The sequence below is a fragment of the Carassius auratus genome, chromosome 18 (genome assembly GCF_003368295.1).
Source record: "Carassius auratus strain Wakin chromosome 18, ASM336829v1, whole genome shotgun sequence".
Taxonomy (NCBI): Eukaryota; Metazoa; Chordata; class Actinopteri; order Cypriniformes; family Cyprinidae; genus Carassius; species Carassius auratus.
Window position 1 is genome coordinate 7,062,246 of NC_039260.1, and position 18,562 is coordinate 7,080,807.

The following is an 18,562-nucleotide window of genomic DNA, read 5'->3' on the forward strand; positions in this document are numbered from 1 at the left end:
ACAAAGTAAAAATGGTTGCATGTAAGTAATATGGTCCATTAAAATGTTAGAATTATTGAAAGCATCATACAGTAGGTCGCCTACTCTTCTTGCTTCTGACATGTGGGTTTTCTAGATAATGCATTTCAAGTGCTGTAGATTGTACATGCATGGTGTGTTCACCATTTATTTGCATATAAATTTGCTCAGCCATGCACTCATTACATATGATTCTAATGTCAACTGGTATGGTTTATATATTCATGATTGTGACTCAGGTTTTAGGATCTTTACAAAAGACTTTAAAAACCAACCACACATTTTGACCACTTTTTCTTACTAAATTGTAATTTAGTAATATGTTTGACAGACGTACACCATAACGTTCAAAAGTCTGGGGTCAGTTTGACTTGAAAATATTTTTGAAAGAACTCTCATGCTCAGCAAAGCTGCATTTATTTGATAAAAAATACAGTAAAAACAGCAATATTATGAAATGTTATTACAGGTAAAAATAACAGCATTTTTTAAAAATATATTTTAAAATGTGATTTATTCCTGTGATGACAAAGCTGAATTTTTAGCATCATTATTCCAGTCTTCAGTGTCACATGATCCTTCAGAAATAATTGTAATATGCTGATTTGGTGCTCAAGAAACATTTCTTATCATTATCAATGTTGCAAACAGCTGTGCTGCTTAATATTTTTAAGGATTTTTTGATGAAAAGAAAGTAAAAAAAAAATGCTTTTATTTGTAAAATTTTTGTAACAATGTGAAAGTCTTTGTTTGACATCAATTTAGTGCATCTTTGCTAAATAAAAGTATATTTAAAAAAAAAATTAATATCTTAGCCCCAAAATTTTGAACGGTAGTGTACTGTTCATTAATATGACAGGTCAGCTGACAACTATGACAGAAGTTTCATGATGATCCTTTTCCAGTTGACATTATCATACTCCATATTTGTACCTTCACTTTCTTTCTCTTTGTTTTTTCCTTCTGATGCCTGTATTTTTGGTCACTTAGCCATTTGGACCACCACTGCTTTCCATGCCTTCTCTCTGTCAAAATCCCTTAGTGTGCCATTTAACATTTGATGCTGTAAGAAAAGAATGAGATGGTAGAAAAGAAATGACCCAATAGTCACCTTGAGGTCTTCCCTTGTTAATCACAACATCCTCCATGTGCGTTATGATGAATTCACAGAGGCGAATAACCATTCCACTGTGACTGTCTTTCATGCTACAGTTGCCATTGTACAGTACAGTTTCTCATTTATTAGTCTCTCATGGCTAACATCTTGTGCAATACAAATCACTCACAGTACAACACACTTCCTGTACTCTTAAATTGACTTATCAGTTATTTCATAGTGTGTAGGTTTGTGTTTTCACCTCAGAGTGTTTTTTGTGTAGTGTGTCCCATTCAGTATGCAGCTGGCTCTTGTAGGAAGCACACTTTACTGTGGTGGCCAATGTTAGTACCGCCTGCACCAGCAGCAGTCCCATCAGGATAAGCAGCAGTATGTCATACGACTGCTGCACGTGCAACATACATTCACAAAATTAATAAGTTTTGAACATCCTTCAAACGTAGGGATAGTTCACCTAAAGATGAAATGCCATTCAAAACATGTATGAAGTTATTTTTGTTCTTTGGAATTGATTCAGCAGTTGAAATTGTTAACTAAAAAAATTTTTTTGGTAACTGAAATAAAGCTGAAATAAAATGCAAATATTAGACAATAAGCTAAAAATATTCGTAAAATAATTTATTAAAAAGATTATAATAATTAAATTAATTGCCATTTAACTGAAACAAGATGAAGTACTTAAAACATATTAATGCTAAATAAAATTATAAAAAAATGACACACCAATATTACAAAAACTTACAAAAAAAGTGAATTAAAACTCAACACAAATTCAATTCATTCACATCACGACTACAAAAAGATCAAACAATATTATGAAAGCACTAAAAGTCTTGTGAAACCATACAATAGTTTAATTATGAAACAGAGACAATTTCAGCTGCAAGGCAGATCCAAAAAGTCAATAGTCATTATTCAGCTCAGTATTTTTATATGCTATTATTATATTTATTAATATTTTAAATTAAATTGTATTTTTAATTTTGTTTTAGTTTTTTTTTATATTGCTTTAATTTATTTTTTATTTCAGTAGGCCTATTTCTGTGCTTCAACATATTTATATCAAATATATTTTAATTTCTAACATTTATTTTAAGCTTCAATATCTTAACTTTTCGTTTCAGTTTTGTATTAATATTTTAGTTCAGCTTTATTTAAATGTCTGAAAAGTTCTGGTTAATAATAACAACACCGCATGTGGATATGAAAATTTTCTTTTTTGGGTGTGTGATCCCTTTAAGGGGTCAAAAAAGGTCAAAATCTGACATACTGGAACTAATTTGATTCGATTGGTGTGGTGCACAGAAATGACTCACCTTTGCTAATGGCACTTCATGCAGAAAACTCTCAATAAAATTAATCACGCTGTTGGACAAAAATCCAGAAGCTGAGAAAAGCAGTGGTGAGGTCACACTACTTATAGCAATCAGCATTTCCATCTACAGCAGTAGAATTGAGAGACGGGAAAAAAAGAAAAAAAGAAGGCGAGAGACAGTATTCAGAGAGAATCACTCTATGGAGAAGGCAGACAGACAGCTAAATGAATGAGAATGCTAAATGTCCTCTAGGGACTTTCGATTGCACTGCTTTATTGCTGGAGAGACCCTGATGTGACTCACCAGACTCTTGCTGGGATATTCTGCCACCACATGGCTGGCAATGGCACTGGGGAAACACTGCAGAGGTATCACACACACAAACAATGACAGTTAATCACTCTAACTTTCAATCTGAATTGGACTGATATAATAAACTGAACTCACAGCAACCAGAAACCAGAAGAAAGTGACACAAAGATATGGCTCTGGAAGGAGAGCACCCAAAATCAGAGCAATAATTCCTCCAAATACAGCGGATATGCCCACTATAACCTCTATTACCTGCAGCAGAGAAAGAGCGTCAGATCTATAGTGAAAATCGTGCTGATATACAGTGCATACACACAATCTCATTTGTAAGCAACTCACGGCGTAAGCCTTGAGAAGACGAGTGGGGAACGAAGCTGGGGTCACAACCACAGGGCCATCAGACACTGGCTGGAGGAATGAGATAGATGATAGCAATGAGGAAAAGAAAAAGAGCAGAGAGACATGAGCACAAGGGAGAGCATATAAAATGTAAATCATATAAGCTAGAGACAAACACATTTAGTCATAGATATATCACATGGTGATAAAATCCTGATGGCTGGGACTCAATTTGAAATAAATCTGAAATAAACTAAAATATAAATATTAGATAGAAAACTAAAAAAGTGAATTAGAATGTGTCCTTGGCAACTAACTAAACTAAATAAGTTTAAGTACTGTAATCATAAGTGCTGTCAAACGATTAATCACATCCTAAATAAAATATTTTATTTACATAATATATGTAAATATAATGTATATATTTATTATGTAAAGACATGCATATATTTAAGAAAAATATGTTTATATATTAAATCTATTTTTTATATCATATGAATACATACATTTATGTACATGTAAATATTTTTTTAAATATATACTTTATGTTTTTGTATTTATATATACATAATAAATATACACAGACAGTATACATACATATATTATGTACACAAAAACTTTTATTTTGGATGTGATTAATCGCGATTTGACAGCACTAGTTACTACTGAAATTAAAATGAAAATAATAAATTAAAGCTATAAAAAATGACAAGATAAAAAATAGATGAAAAATAGAAAAATATTATGTTAAAAAACAAGATATTACAGGCAAATATTTACAAATTATATTAGAAATCAAAATTTCCACCAAACACTCAAAATTCAAAATATATTTACAATGTATTTATTTATTTACTGACATATGCCAAAATAATTGTAATATTGCAGGCAGCCTATACAGATAATTATTTCACTCTCTCTCGCACACACACACACACACACACACACCTTTGCATGGCTGCAGCAGTCGTCTGCTGAGCGTGCTGACAGGATAACAGTACAGGCCGTGAGCACTTCCAGCACAATGAGCAGGAGCAGGTTAAAGTTAATCTTTAAGATGACAGACAGCAGTAACTGTTTTAATAGTATAGATGTTTTACATGCACATTATAGCTTAGTGTCTGAGCATTATGTACAAGTGTATAAGAATGCAGTGTACTTATTAATGACCATATTATTTCCATCAGATCCTTTAAAATGATCTCTGCTTTTCTATTGTTATATAATATAATATAATATAATATAATAAACTATATATTTAATTTTGATGTTACCACATGAAGGACATTTTTCGGATCAATGAGAAACATTTCAGGGTATTAAAGTTGTAATGTTCTCACATTGATGGCTGAGGGACTAATGGCGAGTTTACATCCGAACCACACCAGACACGTGGTTGTCACAGCAAAAGACGACACGTAAACCATTTGAAAGTCTGAAACCTGTAAACACAATACTCTCCATGATTAAGATACTAGACACAGTTGATTTTTCTGTACTTATTGAAAAATATCCTTTCACTTACTGCAACTTTTCTGTTCTTGGCAATAGCAAAGCTCACCACTGCAGCTGGTATACTCTACAAACCAGAAGCAAAACATATGAATGTCAAACTGATCAGTGGCCTCATCCGTGAGCTTATAAGTCCTTCAGGACAAACACTCACAGATCCAGCAGTACAACGCAGGTAGTCCATTGCACCTGGAAACACATTACCCATGTAGAGGGAGAAAGCTGCCGCTATCAGCAAGCTGCTCTAGGGGTCAAATACAGATGAACACACTCAGACCCTCAGAAAATCATTGTGTTAAAGGAATATTTGACTCAAACTTTAACAGTTTGAAGTTTAAAACATGCACTTTACACAAGACATTAATTGATGGACTGCAGTCATGTGGAATACTTGTGGATTATTGCGATGTATTTATCAACATTTTTGAACTCTCTTTATGATGGAATCCATTCACTGCAGAGGATCCATTGGTGAGATAATGCAATGCAGTATCAAATAATGGAATGCTTAACTTATCTAAATTTGTTCTGATAAAGAAACAAACTCATCTACATATTGGATGGCCTGAGAGTGAGTAAATTTTTAGCACATTTTCATTTTTCTTTTAAATCTTTTAGCTAAAGGAGTGAAAATCTGCTCTTACCCCAATAACGATGCTGTAAAGCCAGACTCTGTAACTAAAGCAGGGATGTAATGGCCCAGGCTGATCCAGCTGCAGGTCACTGGCCCTGACATCCACCGTGTAGCAGTCTCTTTCCAACCTTTCCTGCTCCAGATGCCTACTCAGCGTTCCTACCCCACTGTTTCGCTCCAGGGTGGACATCTGGGCATATCTGAACACTTCCTGAGCTGATGCCTCCTCTCGTTGCATCCTAATATCCATGACCCCTAAAGATCCAATTCATATAAATCACATTTATTGACTAGGTGAGAAAAAAATGCACAAAATGCAGACATTTAGAGAAGGAGATAAAGAATATAGCTTATGCACTATTGACAGATTGCTATATGATCATTTTAATGACACTTAGACTTACCTCGGTTCCCCAAGGTCTGTAAATGAAATGCAACGCATTATACCTCTTACTTCCTTCAGTGCTTTTGAAGATCATTCAATCATAACATATCTTGTGTATTCCCAGGGAATGCATGAACTGATATGTAATGCGTCAATGTAAATCTAACAGTGTTAAAATATGTTAATAATTTTCACTGTTAAACAGCACATCTAAAAATGTTATACAGTATTCAGTGTTGCGCTTAACAGTATCATTTAGAAATGTTAACATCATACATAGTCTTGATATTAATGATAACAATATGTTTATATTCTCTCCCCAATATTTTTCTAACATAAAAAAAGCCAGACTGAAGATTGCCTTTTAGTGTCATGCTTCATTTAAAAAATTTACATAAAAATGTCCTTGTTTAGGCACAGCTGAGAAAACATATGGGCAATAAAACAATGGCTTTACAGTGACATAACCACAACCCGCTGTGTGTTACGCTCAAGCTTTTGAGCACAATTTAGAAAGAGCAGGGTCTTGAAGGTGCTTCAAGAACACAACAGTGTGCTATAAACACCATTTTCTTCTTTGCACTGATAAAATCATCATACAAGACCTATGAGCTCCCGGTGCTACATTCCACTAATAACTACCAATATATCGGTATCCAGGGGGAAAAAAGTATATTTTTGGTCAACAATAAAGAAACAGAGCGCAATCAAACTGCTCCCTCTTGAAAACCCACACGCACAATGAATATAAAGCACTTTCACGGTATTACGTAAACAGCCACGGGAACACAGAGCAATAAAGAGGATGCATTGCGGGGATAATGCATGAAGGCAATGATTCATAAAAAAGTTTGAAACACACCAACCCCTCCCTCAACCTCTTCTCCTCAACATCATTCTGAGCCTCACTTCCTTTCCTCCATTCATTCATCTTATCTCTCCAGCCCTCTTTATCTTAATCTCCGCTTCCCACTCACCTGCCTCCAGCTTCAAGACACCGTTTATTTCAGCCTGGCCCACCTGTTCCCCTGTTCCTGTGGAAGTCTAAGGTTTTAGTTGTACTTTATCTTTGTCTTCTTCCTCTTGTTCCTCTCCTCTCTCTCTCTGTCCCCTCCACTCCAAGTCAATAAAAAACTTTTGGAACGCTTCAAAGCCTGGAACAGAAAGTTGAGAGTGTTGCCCTGCCAGCCAGTTTTAGCCAGTGAATGCAAATGGAGCGGAGAAATGGGGCTCAGATCAGTGGCAGCTGAGACCAGAGCCTCTTACCGCTCTGTTCAACTCAATGAGAGAACTCACACATAAATCAACACCCCCTCGCTACCATACACACAAAAACACACACAGAAAGAATGCACACAACCTAGAATGAGTTTTCCCATGTAACCATAATTGGGCACCAACAAATGTTTATTTTCTTCATGCATGTGATCACATTAAAAACCGAATAATTATTTGTGTGTTTTTTTTTAAAAGTATCATGCTCAGCAAGGCTGTATTTATTTTCTGAAATATTTTCAGTAATATTGTCAAACAATACAATCTAATAATTGTTTTCACTTTTAATATATTATAAAATTACATTTATTTCTGTGTTGGCAAAGCAGCTTTTGTCTTCAGTGAAAACATTATTTACACAGAAATCATTCTAATACGCTGATTTGGTACTTAAAATTTTATGTATATTATAATTAATGCTGAAAACAGTTGCTGCTAAAAAATTTTGTAAAAACTGTGATTGTATTTTTCAGGATTATTTGATGAAATTTCAAAGGAACAGCATTTATTTGAAACGGAAAACATTTTAGATTTCAAGATGCTGAATAAATGTATTAATTTATTTTTTAAATCATACTTACCCAAAACATTTCAATGGTAGTGTATCACAGTTTCCACAAAAATATTAAGAAGCAAAATAATAATATTCAGCATTTATAATAATAATAAATGTAACCAAATCAGCATACTAGAATGATTTCTGAAAAATCATGTTGCCCTGAAGATTGAGATAATGACTGCTGAAAATACAGCTTTGCCATCACAATAATAAATGTAATCTTAAAATGTATTAAACAGAAAACAGTTATTTAAAATTGTAATAATATCTCACATTATTACTGCATTTAGTGTACTTGTTATCAAACAAATGAAGCTTTGATAAGGATAAGATACTTATTACAAAAACTTTCAAAAAATTTTAAACTGGTAGAGAATGTAAACAAACAAGATACACACAGTTCTGGTTACATAACAAGTTAAAAGCTGTGCAGCACTCCGCTCTTGACTCCTGCCACCTGGGCATCCGTTTTACTGGAGTGAAAAAAACAAACCAGAGATTTGGGACGTCCCACAGGGCTTCTGAAGTTTGTAACCAGTGGGTTCATAAACAGGGTCTTTAATCCTAGCACATTTGAGAAGATTCAAGCGTTTTATCACATGCCTTTGAAGCGATTGAATCCAGTCATATCAGCATCATTAATCATAAATGCAACTGTGTGGATTACCATATTTTGGCCTATAGGTATAAAAGAGATAAATAAGAGGCGAGTGAGCGTATGTGTAAAAATGCTCATCCACATCAATGCTACTGTTCAAAAGTGTCCTTGAAAGGCAGTATCCATGGATACCTTTTAAACAGCCCCCTTCCAATGGCTGGCCACCACACTTCACTGCCCTCTGAATATGCTCCACACAAAGATCACACACTCATGTGGACACACACACACACACACACACTCCAGACATGCCAAGCCACTGAAATCCCTGCAGATGCGTTATTGATTCACTATAACTCAGCTTCAATAGTCATTTTAGGGGTTTATGAGGCAAAGAGAAAACGTCTAAAGTTTGTGAGCTGTAGCAAAGAGAAACTTAAATGTTTCTTTTTATTTACATGTAAATCATGAAGAAAATCTCTTTATAGGGTCCTGATGGGAAAGCTCACACACCATAAACGCCCAGTGGTCCTTAAATAAAGGAGGGTGTCAAACAGCTGTAATAGTTCTGGCTATCCTGAAAAATACATTCATTTTGGGATTTAGGGATATGCATTTAAAGACATAAACTAAAGGTTTGAAAACAAATCTGGTAGCCTACTGGATGCTGAAAGAAACACACATATAAAGAGTTTCACCCTGATTCCCTTTACCGTTATTTGTATTTTATGTATTTTTTTTATCAGATACAATCACATTAAGATTGCAGTCGTCAGTTGCCTAATAAAAGTTATTTAATGTATACAGAGTGACAATTACTGTCATAGGTGCTGCCATAATGTCACATGATAAGTAGAAAATTACTCACTCAATCACCATTTTGAACCGGTTCTTTTCAGTGAACCAGTTAGCGTCCAGAGTCAGCTGATCACGTGCCAGACCTTGGTTACTGTATGTTTGCTTTCTGAGAACCATATCGAACACGAATCGAAGTCTTTGACGGGCAAGTTCGATTCACTGCCTCACGAATCTTTGAACCCTTATTATACGAAATCTTGTGTTTTGAATCAGTGCTTCGGAGCACGTATCAGCCACAGCTTTACTTCAGCATAAACAAGTTTCTTAAATTCTGACTGTAAAAGTTCTGTTACACATTTGTTGGTAGATAACAAGGGTTACAAATTAATAAACTACATGTTATCTGGTATTTAATGACATTTTAAACATTATAATATTTTGCAGATTACCTACATTTAAAACTCTTGTGCTGCTACTGAACGTTATTGCTGTTTTTAATACATTTAAAGAGTTTTAAGCAGTCTTCAGCTTGCAGTTTGCAGTCGTTCTGAAACAATTATTTCGCAAAGCATATGATAATTTTGTTTCTTTGTTTGTTATTTAACATTTGACATAGTCTATCTATATTACAACATTCTATTCATTTGACATAAATAGAGAAGATGGTGTAAAACGTGAAAAATTTCCTCTTTGAGGTAAATACGCTCTTACAAATCATTTAAAATCTAGGGCTTTGAGTCCAGATGCTTCACCATTGGGCAACTACTTCCCACATAAAAGGACAATGCTTCTCTTGTTTCTTTCTTTTCTCTTTTCTGACTCATATATCCTTGGCTTTTTCATTGCAACCCTTCATGCTTTCCTCCTCCCCTGCCCTTCTCCCTCTTTAGCATCTGTTGTGCCTGTAAACTTTGTCTGGTTTGCTGAGATTAAGTCTTCTTTAACACAGTACAAACAACTTGAGGACTAAGTTGCACTCCACAGTTACAAAAAAGCAAAAGAAAACTCAGCACTGCTGAATCAGCTAACAAACAGCATTAAAATTCAGCAAGCAGCATTACAATTTATTAAGCTCAATGGTTCTCAGCTGGTACAGTAAGTCGTGTCTGCGGGTCACAGGTCTACTCTGACTGTGGACAGCAGAGGGGGAAAATATAAAGCAATAAAATGCAACCAGTCTTATAGTCATAGGTAAAATAACTAAATAAATTGGCGTATTATATTTTAAAATGTATAGAACAAATTGTTACATATGTTGGATATTTTGCATCTTAATTTAATATAGAATAACAAAATAAATATATCCATTAAATTTCAAAAGGTATATGAGGAAATGCTTTATATAAATTTTAATAAATGATCATTTATTGATAAATAGGCTTAATTAATTTAAATGAAAGAAAATGCTTTATTTATTTATTTTACATTTTATCTTTATTCATTTAACACATTATAATAAAAAATTAACAGGGTTATTACATTTTAAACATTAATAGACCTTTACTTACATTTTATTTCATGTGTTTCAGAAATCAAAATCTTTTTTTTATTTTTTTTTACTAATTTAAGAAATGACAGTAACAATAAACAGGGTCATTAACTTTCAAAATGTAGGAGAAAATGATTTACTACTTGACATTTTAGATTTTTATTTTAATGATCATATCTATGAAAAGATCAAAATAAATAGGCTTATATAATTGTAACGGTTACATACATTTTATTGATTGCTTGGAGCATCGGACCATTGCAATTCAGTATTAATTAAACTGTCCGTTTTTCTATTCTGCCTATTTTGTGCGATAAACAGTTGTGGTTTGGGTGGCCACCTGAGTTGGGAAACCTGGGTTCTGCAATACAAGCAAACAAAAATGATGAACCTCCAGCTTATGAAAAAACCCAGACTATGAAAAATGAGGAGAAGCATTAGTATTTTGTAGTAATCTTTATAAAGAACACTGATTTAGTCATCAAGTGACACAAATGTCATTAGAGACACAGCACATCAGAACATTGCAGGCACATTCTGAATCAGTCATTTCAGGGGATTCACAGCTACAATTCTGCAACTCCATGCTGATAATAGTTCATTTTCCTAGACAAAACAGACCCCCGCACACACAGAAGAGTGTAAAGTCAATGCAAGACATGACGACATCAACAAAACCCAAGCATGAAAATACTTACATGCTCATCTACATTTACAACAGTTAACAAGACTTCAAGAACACTTCTATAATACATTATTGTGAGTTCTTGACAGAAGTCTAAAGATGATGACATCTTATATACATCTACGTACAGCTGGAGATCAAACTACTCCATATGAGAGATTCCCGTCAGTATTTACACTGGCAGCCACATTCTCTGCCCACATTTTAAACATATGGTTACTGATAACAAGAGCAGTATCTGTACAACTGTGAAGAAGCATCATCTCAATGCTCGAAAATACAAATCTAGGAAGCATATTTAGTAACATCTATAATCAGTGCTGACAATGATTGAGTTGTTTTCTATTCCAGAGGACTAACCCCTTGTACCCCTAAGCCATGATGTACCAAAAAAACGTGACCTGCTTGCTGTAGCGATCTCAACAGTGCCACTTTTTTTGGGTCACGTCACATTTGCTGCTCATAGTGCTTCAAAATGAGTTACTGGAATTGCAAAATTCCAAGGTTAGTAAAGGTACTGCATCTAAGAAAACCATTATCTGTCACAGGTGTTATTCAATTTGGAGAAGAAATGTAAAATGGCATTGTTTCCTTTATGGCTGTCACGTAAAGCATAGATCAAGTCTGTTGAGAATAGATCACCACAGTCCTAGATGGAGAACTACGAGTGCATTGCTACTGCCACTGAATGAATACATTTACACCGCACTGCTAGAGTCCTGAAGGAAGTGCACGTGTTTGGATCTCAGCATGCTTTGATGAAGTCTGGAGGCAGTTTTAGACGATGGATCCCTTCGAGGAGGACAGATGAATGGAGCGAATGCGCGTGGCCAGCGTCTTCTCCAGATCACGCAACACGTCGGGGCAGCAGTTCTCCACCGGGTTGTTATAGAGCAACTGTTTAAATGGCTCAAGCTCTATGAGAACTGCCATGTTCTTCAGAAAGTAGCCCTCGATGTAGGTCGACAGCTCAGGTGTCTCTAGGAACTAAGAGAGTAGTAGAGGAAAGAACATACTGAGCATGTAAAGAATGTTTCATATGCATGGAAAATTCAAGCGATTGTATGAACATCGATTGTATGTTACTTTAGCATGGTTGTAGATCTCCACACAAGTTTCAGTGTTGATGTTCTTGGCGCAGATGATCTCACAGTGTCTCTGTAAAGCCTCCAGTTGGAAGAACTTAGATGCAGAGAGGAGCTGGAAGAGAGCAGAGCAGAGAGACATTGTGGCCAAAAGAAAAAAAAAAGCCTAATATAGTATATAAGATTCATAGGTAATCAATAACAAATGTCAAAAACATACACACACACACACACACACGTACACACACACACAGACATATATATATTAACTAATACAGTATATACAAGTTTGTACTGTTTTATTCGTATATTTTTATTTTAGTGCTTTATTAAATACGTTCATTCAGAAAGAATGCATTAAATTGAAATTTTCCCGTATTTCTTTTCAAATAGATGCTTTGGTGAGCATAAAAGTTTTGAATGAAACAAATCTTTGAACAAATGTTTAAACATTACTACAGAAACTACTAAATGTATAATACAAATTAAATACTTTAGTAAAATATAAATTATTACATAGGTTAATGTATTTTATTAATATGTGGAAGAAATAAGAAAAACTTCAATTATTAATTGAACACTTGTCTTATATTTCTCCTGCAATAGGAATCAGTTTGACTGCTTTACACTTTAAAATCCCTTTGAAAACAAATATGCTAGATTGCGTAACATAAGGACTGAAACAGAGTTATTAGTACTTACATCCATAACCTCAGTGTTTCTGATGTGAAGTGAATCCGTTCCACCACAGTACAGATACTGCATCACCAGCTATATGGAAAGCAAAATGTAATGTTTCATGTATCAGTCAGAACCACAATATAAAAATGATGAGCTCTCCTTTCCCTCTCAGTAAAAGCAGCATAAAAATAGCAAGACACACTCGCATCTTCTCAGAGCATTAGTGAAGCAGTGGTACTGTACCTGAAATACATTGTATTTGACATGGCTGATTTCGATACAGGTGTTCTCAGCAGCTGGTCTGTTTGCCAGAAGTAATTTAAACCTTGGGTACAAGAACGAAAATTTTAAGCAATAATAATACTCCTTAAATAGATAAGCTGTTCTTGGGCCTCATATATGTGTTATTAATAAGGTATTGTAATCAAAAGAACAAAAGCACACTTTTTTTCAGGTGGATGCAGTGCACCAACTGACCTGTTGGAGGCGGTGAAGAGCAAAACTTTGTGAGCGTAGAATGGCTTTCCTTCCACCAGGAAGGTCACATCTGACATCTCCTTGTTGTTTAGAAAATGAGGATCTGACATAAACATATCACAGATGCATTTCATTAGTTGCAACTGTGGAATCCGTGAAAATCAGCAACATACCACAGTCACTGCCAACAGAACTCCAAAGGTTTATCCTAAAATGAAAATTCTGTCATATTTACTTCACTCAACGAGGGTGAGTACATAATGACAGAATTCTCATTTTTGACTAAACTATCTCTTCAACCTGCATTTAAAATATTTTTTTAATGGCAGAACCACCCACAAATGACATTTTTCACTTGACATTTCATTAACAGAAAGAGTGCTCCATTCAATTCAAAATGTCCCTTTCTGTTGTTCATGAAAATCTTGAGTTTGTTTGCGTTTTACAGAGAGCACGGCACAACCTGATTTCTGTCATGAAAGCTCTCAGAGGGATTGGCATGGTAATGTACATGACAATGTTCATGTATTTCTTATTGTAGGTCTTAGTGAAAAGATCTGCTACGCTGCTGCTGCGGCGGAGCAAGTACCGAGACTTGCTACTGCAAATACATCCACAAAATGCTGCTGTGAGCATGTAAGAAATATTGCTGCTGCTAATATAACATACATGAAATAACTCCCATATAGCATACATGAAACACCTCGTAGCAGATCTATACAGGTGGAGCTGGGGAAAGTGGAGATTTTCTGAAGCCAGCTGCAACTGCTACAGCAAGCACTAGTCATACAGTATATTTGAATTTTGAGCAGCGACCTCATTGGCTACCGGTACAGGAGAGAACCAATCAGCTGTGGCATGTGATAATGATGTCATTAGGTCAGACTGAGTAAGACCTATCGGACTGTGCCATCTAGAGTTTCATGCCAGAATTCTGTATATCTGGTGCTACATACCCAGTCTTGACGTCTGTTTCCTCTTGATCTCTGTAAGTTTGGGGATCGGATATGGTCCGTAGCACTGAGTAAATATCATTGCCAGCTGCTGACTAATCACTTCATTCTGCAAACCACAAGAAAGAGAAACAGGTAAGACCCCTCTCATCAAACCCCAATACAAAACAACGCATTTTGACTTGCCTTGGGGGTGTTACAGTGCCTGAGTTGTGTGAAGGTTATGTGTATGTGTAAGCTTGCATAGCAAAACCACACCATCTATTCTTGAGAAGTATCAATGCATGGTGTTTTTGGGATCAGTACTTTGTTACGAAGGCGACAGGAGTAGAACTCTTAAATCCCTGTCAGATCACTCCTTCTGCGGTTTGAACGATCAGCTTCTCTGAAAGATTGTTAGAGGTTCCTCATCAACTTGACATTTCTCTTGCCCGGTCTGAATCTGCCTCTACAAATCACCTGCTGTCAGCATAGCACTGCTATTTCCTATCTCTCCCGCTCTCTCTACCGTTCTGTCTCTTGGTCTCTCACTCTTTTGTACTAACAAGCAGACACACATTACTTGTGAAGGTTGAGCAGGGAGCGGAAACTGTCAGTCATCCCTGCAGGGCTCAGAGTAAGGTTCCTTGACTCCACCATAGATCAACCTTGACAGGCACGCTCACACATACACCTACTGTAGCCCCAATAGAAGGAAATCCATGTTTATCTTTACTTCCTGTACTGTCTGATCTGCTATAGAGGGAGTAGGTATGGATGTGTGAAGCAGATGTAATGGTCAGTGTCTAAGGATTCTTTCTAGCACCCTAGGTTTCAAAGCAAAGCTCACGATTACATAATGCTGTGGGAGGACGTCAACAGAATGCCCAATTCAAATTATGCAAGTTTCAGCCTTCCTGTTCTACAGAAGCAATATGTTCCCCAGGGTTCTGGACTCTAAGGATTCTAAAAGAGGTAACCCTAGGAAATTACTTGATGGGTATGATCATGTATCTCAGGCAAGCTTAACTAGCAAGACCAAAATCAGAGATTTGATTCCAGAGAAAGCATATGATGTCAATTGTGGAAATTTGCACTCTGTGTTGGTGCATGTGAGTTTAGCATGTGTTTTTGTTCACCTTGCTGGCACGCAGGATCTGGAACATGAGTGGGAGGCCGTGTGTTATGAGTTCCTCTGTGTACTCCTCCTCTTCAATAGAGCTGAACTCTTTCAGCAGACCCTGGATCAGCGTCCGCCGGTGCTGCAGGAAACAGGTTCGCAGGGACTCCAGCCATGTATGCAGCGTCCAGGGCACCCCTGATATACACAAAGACAAACGACAAACACTTTTTAGCTTTTTACTTTAACTTTAATATTTTCACAATGGTATAAAATATTACACACACACACACACACACACTTGGTCTTGGTCTCTGATCTTGGACTTGCTAGTTGCTTGTACATTACCATTCAAAAGTTTTGGGTTGGCACGATTTTTAAAAATGTTTTTGAAATAATCTACTATCCTTACCAAGGCTTCATGTATTCAATCAAAAATATAGCAAATCAGAAATATGTACATTAATACATTAATATATTTTAAAATGTAATTTATTTCTGTGATGGCATAGCTGAATTTTCAGCAGGTATTACAGGCTTCAGTGTCACATGATCCTTCAAAAAGCATTCTATAATGCAGATTTAGTGCACAAGGAACATTTCTTAGTATATGGATGCTGAAAAAAGATGTGCTGCTTAATATTTTTGTAGAAGCCTTATTTTTTTGATGAATAGAAAGTTCATAAACAGCATTAATGATTAACAGGAAATTTAAAAACATTAGCAATTTATAAAAATTTAAAAAACATTGCCAACCAATCAGAATCAATCCTGCTGTAATGAGTTCGAGAATTTAAAGCAGCAGACCCGCGTCCCCTTAGAATACACAAACAATATCGTTTGTTGGTGTGGATGCTAATATCGTTATCTTTATAGTTATATTTATAGTTATCGTTCTTGGTGTGAATGTGCCTTTAAGATCATCGGTGAGACCATTCCACAAATCGACCCCTTTTACCGAAATAGTGTTTATTTTAAAGTTTGTTCTGAACATTTGTTTTCTAAACATGTTCTCTCCTCTTAGGTTATATTTCTGTTCCCTGTTTCAAACAAACATAGTATATTTTCAGGCAATATTTTCCTATTGACTTTGAACATAAAGACAACAGTATTCAGAGTGAGAAAAATTTCATTGCTTTAAATTTGAGGAATATTGAGTTTGTTGGTTCATTATACGGTGAATTATTGACACTATATATATACATATATTACAGTTCCATACAATGTAAGCCATCTTTTATTGTAAGCCATATCAAAATGTTCCACAGCAAACCTCTATTCAACAAGCCATTCATTACATTAAGCTATACTTACAGTAAGTAACTTAATGTTATGCAAATTCATTGTGATACGATTATTATATTATTGTAGTTACAGTATCGGTACTGACCTAGACTTCTGATGTCCAATGTAATGTCGACATAGCCGTGTTCAGAGCTGTGATACATCGCCTCTCTCAGAGCTTTGAGTTTGGCCTTCCCCGTGCGGGTTGCTTCCATCTTCAGGGAATTCCTCTCTTCCATCTCTGATCCCTCAGCCAAGATCTCCTGTAGAGACAGAACATCTGCCTTCCCCTTTTCCGACTGCGACAGAAGCTTGCAGAACACGTTCCTGCAGCAAACAGATAAGGATGATACAATTTTGCAGTTTTATTAATAAATTACGAGACTGTGTGTGTGTCTGTGTGTTTGTGTATTTGACTAATGCATGTGTGTGTTACCTGTGCCCATGCGCTGCGGCCAGACTGTAGGAGTTCATGTCCCCGTGAGGTGCGGTAGAGATGCCGTTGCGGTACATGGTCCCAACCATGGGGTCTGCTCCTCTCTCCAAAAGCAGACTGACCAGCTCAAAGTTCCCTACAGCACACAAACTGCTGAGTCCTCTTTTGTGGTCACGCTGGCTTACAATTCAGTTATTCGAGAAGGAAGTGGCACTGGTCTGCTAGTGCGCTTTCTTACCTGCGGCGGAAACTAACTGCAACGGCGTCTCAGTGTAGTTCTCCATCCCGTCCTGCAGAGAGCCCTCCACATTAGCTCCAGCATCCAGAAGCAACTGAGATAAAAGGAAGGAGAGAGAAGAGATTAGGGTTTTCCATTAAGGAGAACTCCAGCTGTAGCGGATAAGCTAATGAAAGCAATTCTTGCTAAGATTAATTTGAGGAATTAGAGACAATGACAATGAAATAAGCAAACACATGATGAATCATAATGGTTGTTCGACTCCATGACAAAATGAGAACCTCAATTCATGCAGACAGGGCTTTCAGGAGAAAACTGATGCATACGCTAAAGGAATTTTAGTCTGACTCAGTTGTTTGGCTTAAAATCTTGCCAAAAGATTGGGCAGGAGAGAGGTCACTACCTGCACCACGGGGATGTGCTGGTGAAGTACGGCGAAGGTGAGAGGTGTGGCCTGCCGGGTCTCTGGGAAGACTGAGGGGTACTTTTGCACTGTGTTTGGCACCTACGGGAGGTACAGGGGACAGAGCAGGGCACAAATCAGAGAGATGGAGACCTTTAAAAACCTGTCCTGGGAAAAGTACAGAGATGCTGCGCTTAGCTGAAAATATGGAGATAGGAGAGGATCTTTGGCCTTTTTGCCTCTTTATTGGAGTTAATAAATTGATCTAAAGTTACAGTTTCCACAAACATATTAAGAAGCATAAATATTTTTCTACATTGATAATACCCCCCTCCAAAATATAGTATAGAAGTACACAATTTATTTAATTAATACACTCTTAAAAATAAAGGTGCTTTAAAGGTTCTTCACAGTGATGCCATTTTTAGTTCCACAAAGAACCATTCAGTCAAAGGTTCTTTAAAGAACCATCTCTTTCTTACCTTTTAAAAATCTGAAGAACCTTCTTAAAATGTTTTTTTGAGTATAATAAAAAATGTTTAAACTTTCAGAAATCTCAAAGCATCAGATATACTGATAAAAAAAAGACCTACTAAAATACACTTTAATTTTAGTATTTTTTATTATTAAAAGTATTTTGATTTTATTTGTTATTTTTTCTTGTAATTTATATTAACACCAGCACCAAATACCTTGCATTTGGCAAACTGAAGGTTATCATAATAACAACATACTTCTGGGGTTTTAACCGGCAACCTTCAATAAAAAACGTGCATTAAATTATTATTTACAATTGTATTTTATTATAAAAAAAATGATGCTCCTACACTAGCATTGTCTATTTATAAAAAAAAAAAAAAAAACTCTAA

The 18,562-nt window shown here is 35.9% G+C and overlaps 2 protein-coding genes across 3 annotated transcripts in view; both read right to left on the reverse strand.

The window, feature by feature from the left end:
- Positions 1-738: 738 nt before the first annotated feature.
- On the reverse strand, positions 739-6,892 carry LOC113118776 (membrane protein MLC1-like). The gene is made up of 12 exons (XM_026288191.1): positions 6,611-6,892; positions 5,259-5,503; positions 4,769-4,858; positions 4,628-4,681; positions 4,443-4,544; positions 4,051-4,152; positions 3,103-3,171; positions 2,899-3,015; positions 2,755-2,811; positions 2,452-2,574; positions 1,377-1,520; positions 739-1,081 (listed from the first exon to the last, which is right to left on the reverse strand). Exons 2-12 carry the CDS (start codon positions 5,496-5,498, stop codon positions 1,001-1,003), a joined length of 1,179 nt encoding a protein of 392 aa, XP_026143976.1. The 5' UTR covers positions 5,499-5,503; positions 6,611-6,892; the 3' UTR covers positions 739-1,000.
- Positions 6,893-10,793: 3,901 nt separating this feature from the next.
- Positions 10,794-18,562, reverse strand: part of btbd11b (BTB (POZ) domain containing 11b) — a 57,604-nt gene continuing 49,835 nt past the window's right edge. For both annotated transcript variants that reach the window (XM_026287313.1, XM_026287314.1), the window contains 11 exons: positions 17,694-17,795; positions 17,291-17,384; positions 17,053-17,188; positions 16,723-16,943; positions 15,352-15,530; positions 14,237-14,342; positions 13,281-13,383; positions 13,047-13,128; positions 12,825-12,893; positions 12,124-12,237; positions 10,794-12,024 (listed from right to left, as the gene is read on the reverse strand). In XM_026287313.1, coding sequence (XP_026143098.1) covers positions 11,815-12,024; positions 12,124-12,237; positions 12,825-12,893; positions 13,047-13,128; positions 13,281-13,383; positions 14,237-14,342; positions 15,352-15,530; positions 16,723-16,943; positions 17,053-17,188; positions 17,291-17,384; positions 17,694-17,795 — 1,416 coding nt within the window. In that variant the 3' untranslated portion in view covers positions 10,794-11,814. The remainder of the gene's footprint in view (positions 12,025-12,123; positions 12,238-12,824; positions 12,894-13,046; positions 13,129-13,280; positions 13,384-14,236; positions 14,343-15,351; positions 15,531-16,722; positions 16,944-17,052; positions 17,189-17,290; positions 17,385-17,693; positions 17,796-18,562) is intronic.

What these genes read in the sequence shown, in the direction of transcription:
- LOC113118776 (XM_026288191.1), bottom strand. Translation starts at nt 5,498, where the DNA reads ATGGATATTAGGATGCAACGAGAGGAGGCATCAGCTCAGGAAGTGTTC. An exon ending in CCAAGAACAGAAAAGTTGCA is followed by an intron (nt 4,545 to 4,627) that starts GTAAGTGAAAGG and finishes TTGTGTTTACAG; the next exon opens with GTTTCAGACTTTCAAATGGT. An exon ending in GTCTTCTCAAGGCTTACGCC is followed by an intron (nt 3,016 to 3,102) that starts GTGAGTTGCTTA and finishes TCTCTGCTGCAG; the next exon opens with GTAATAGAGGTTATAGTGGG.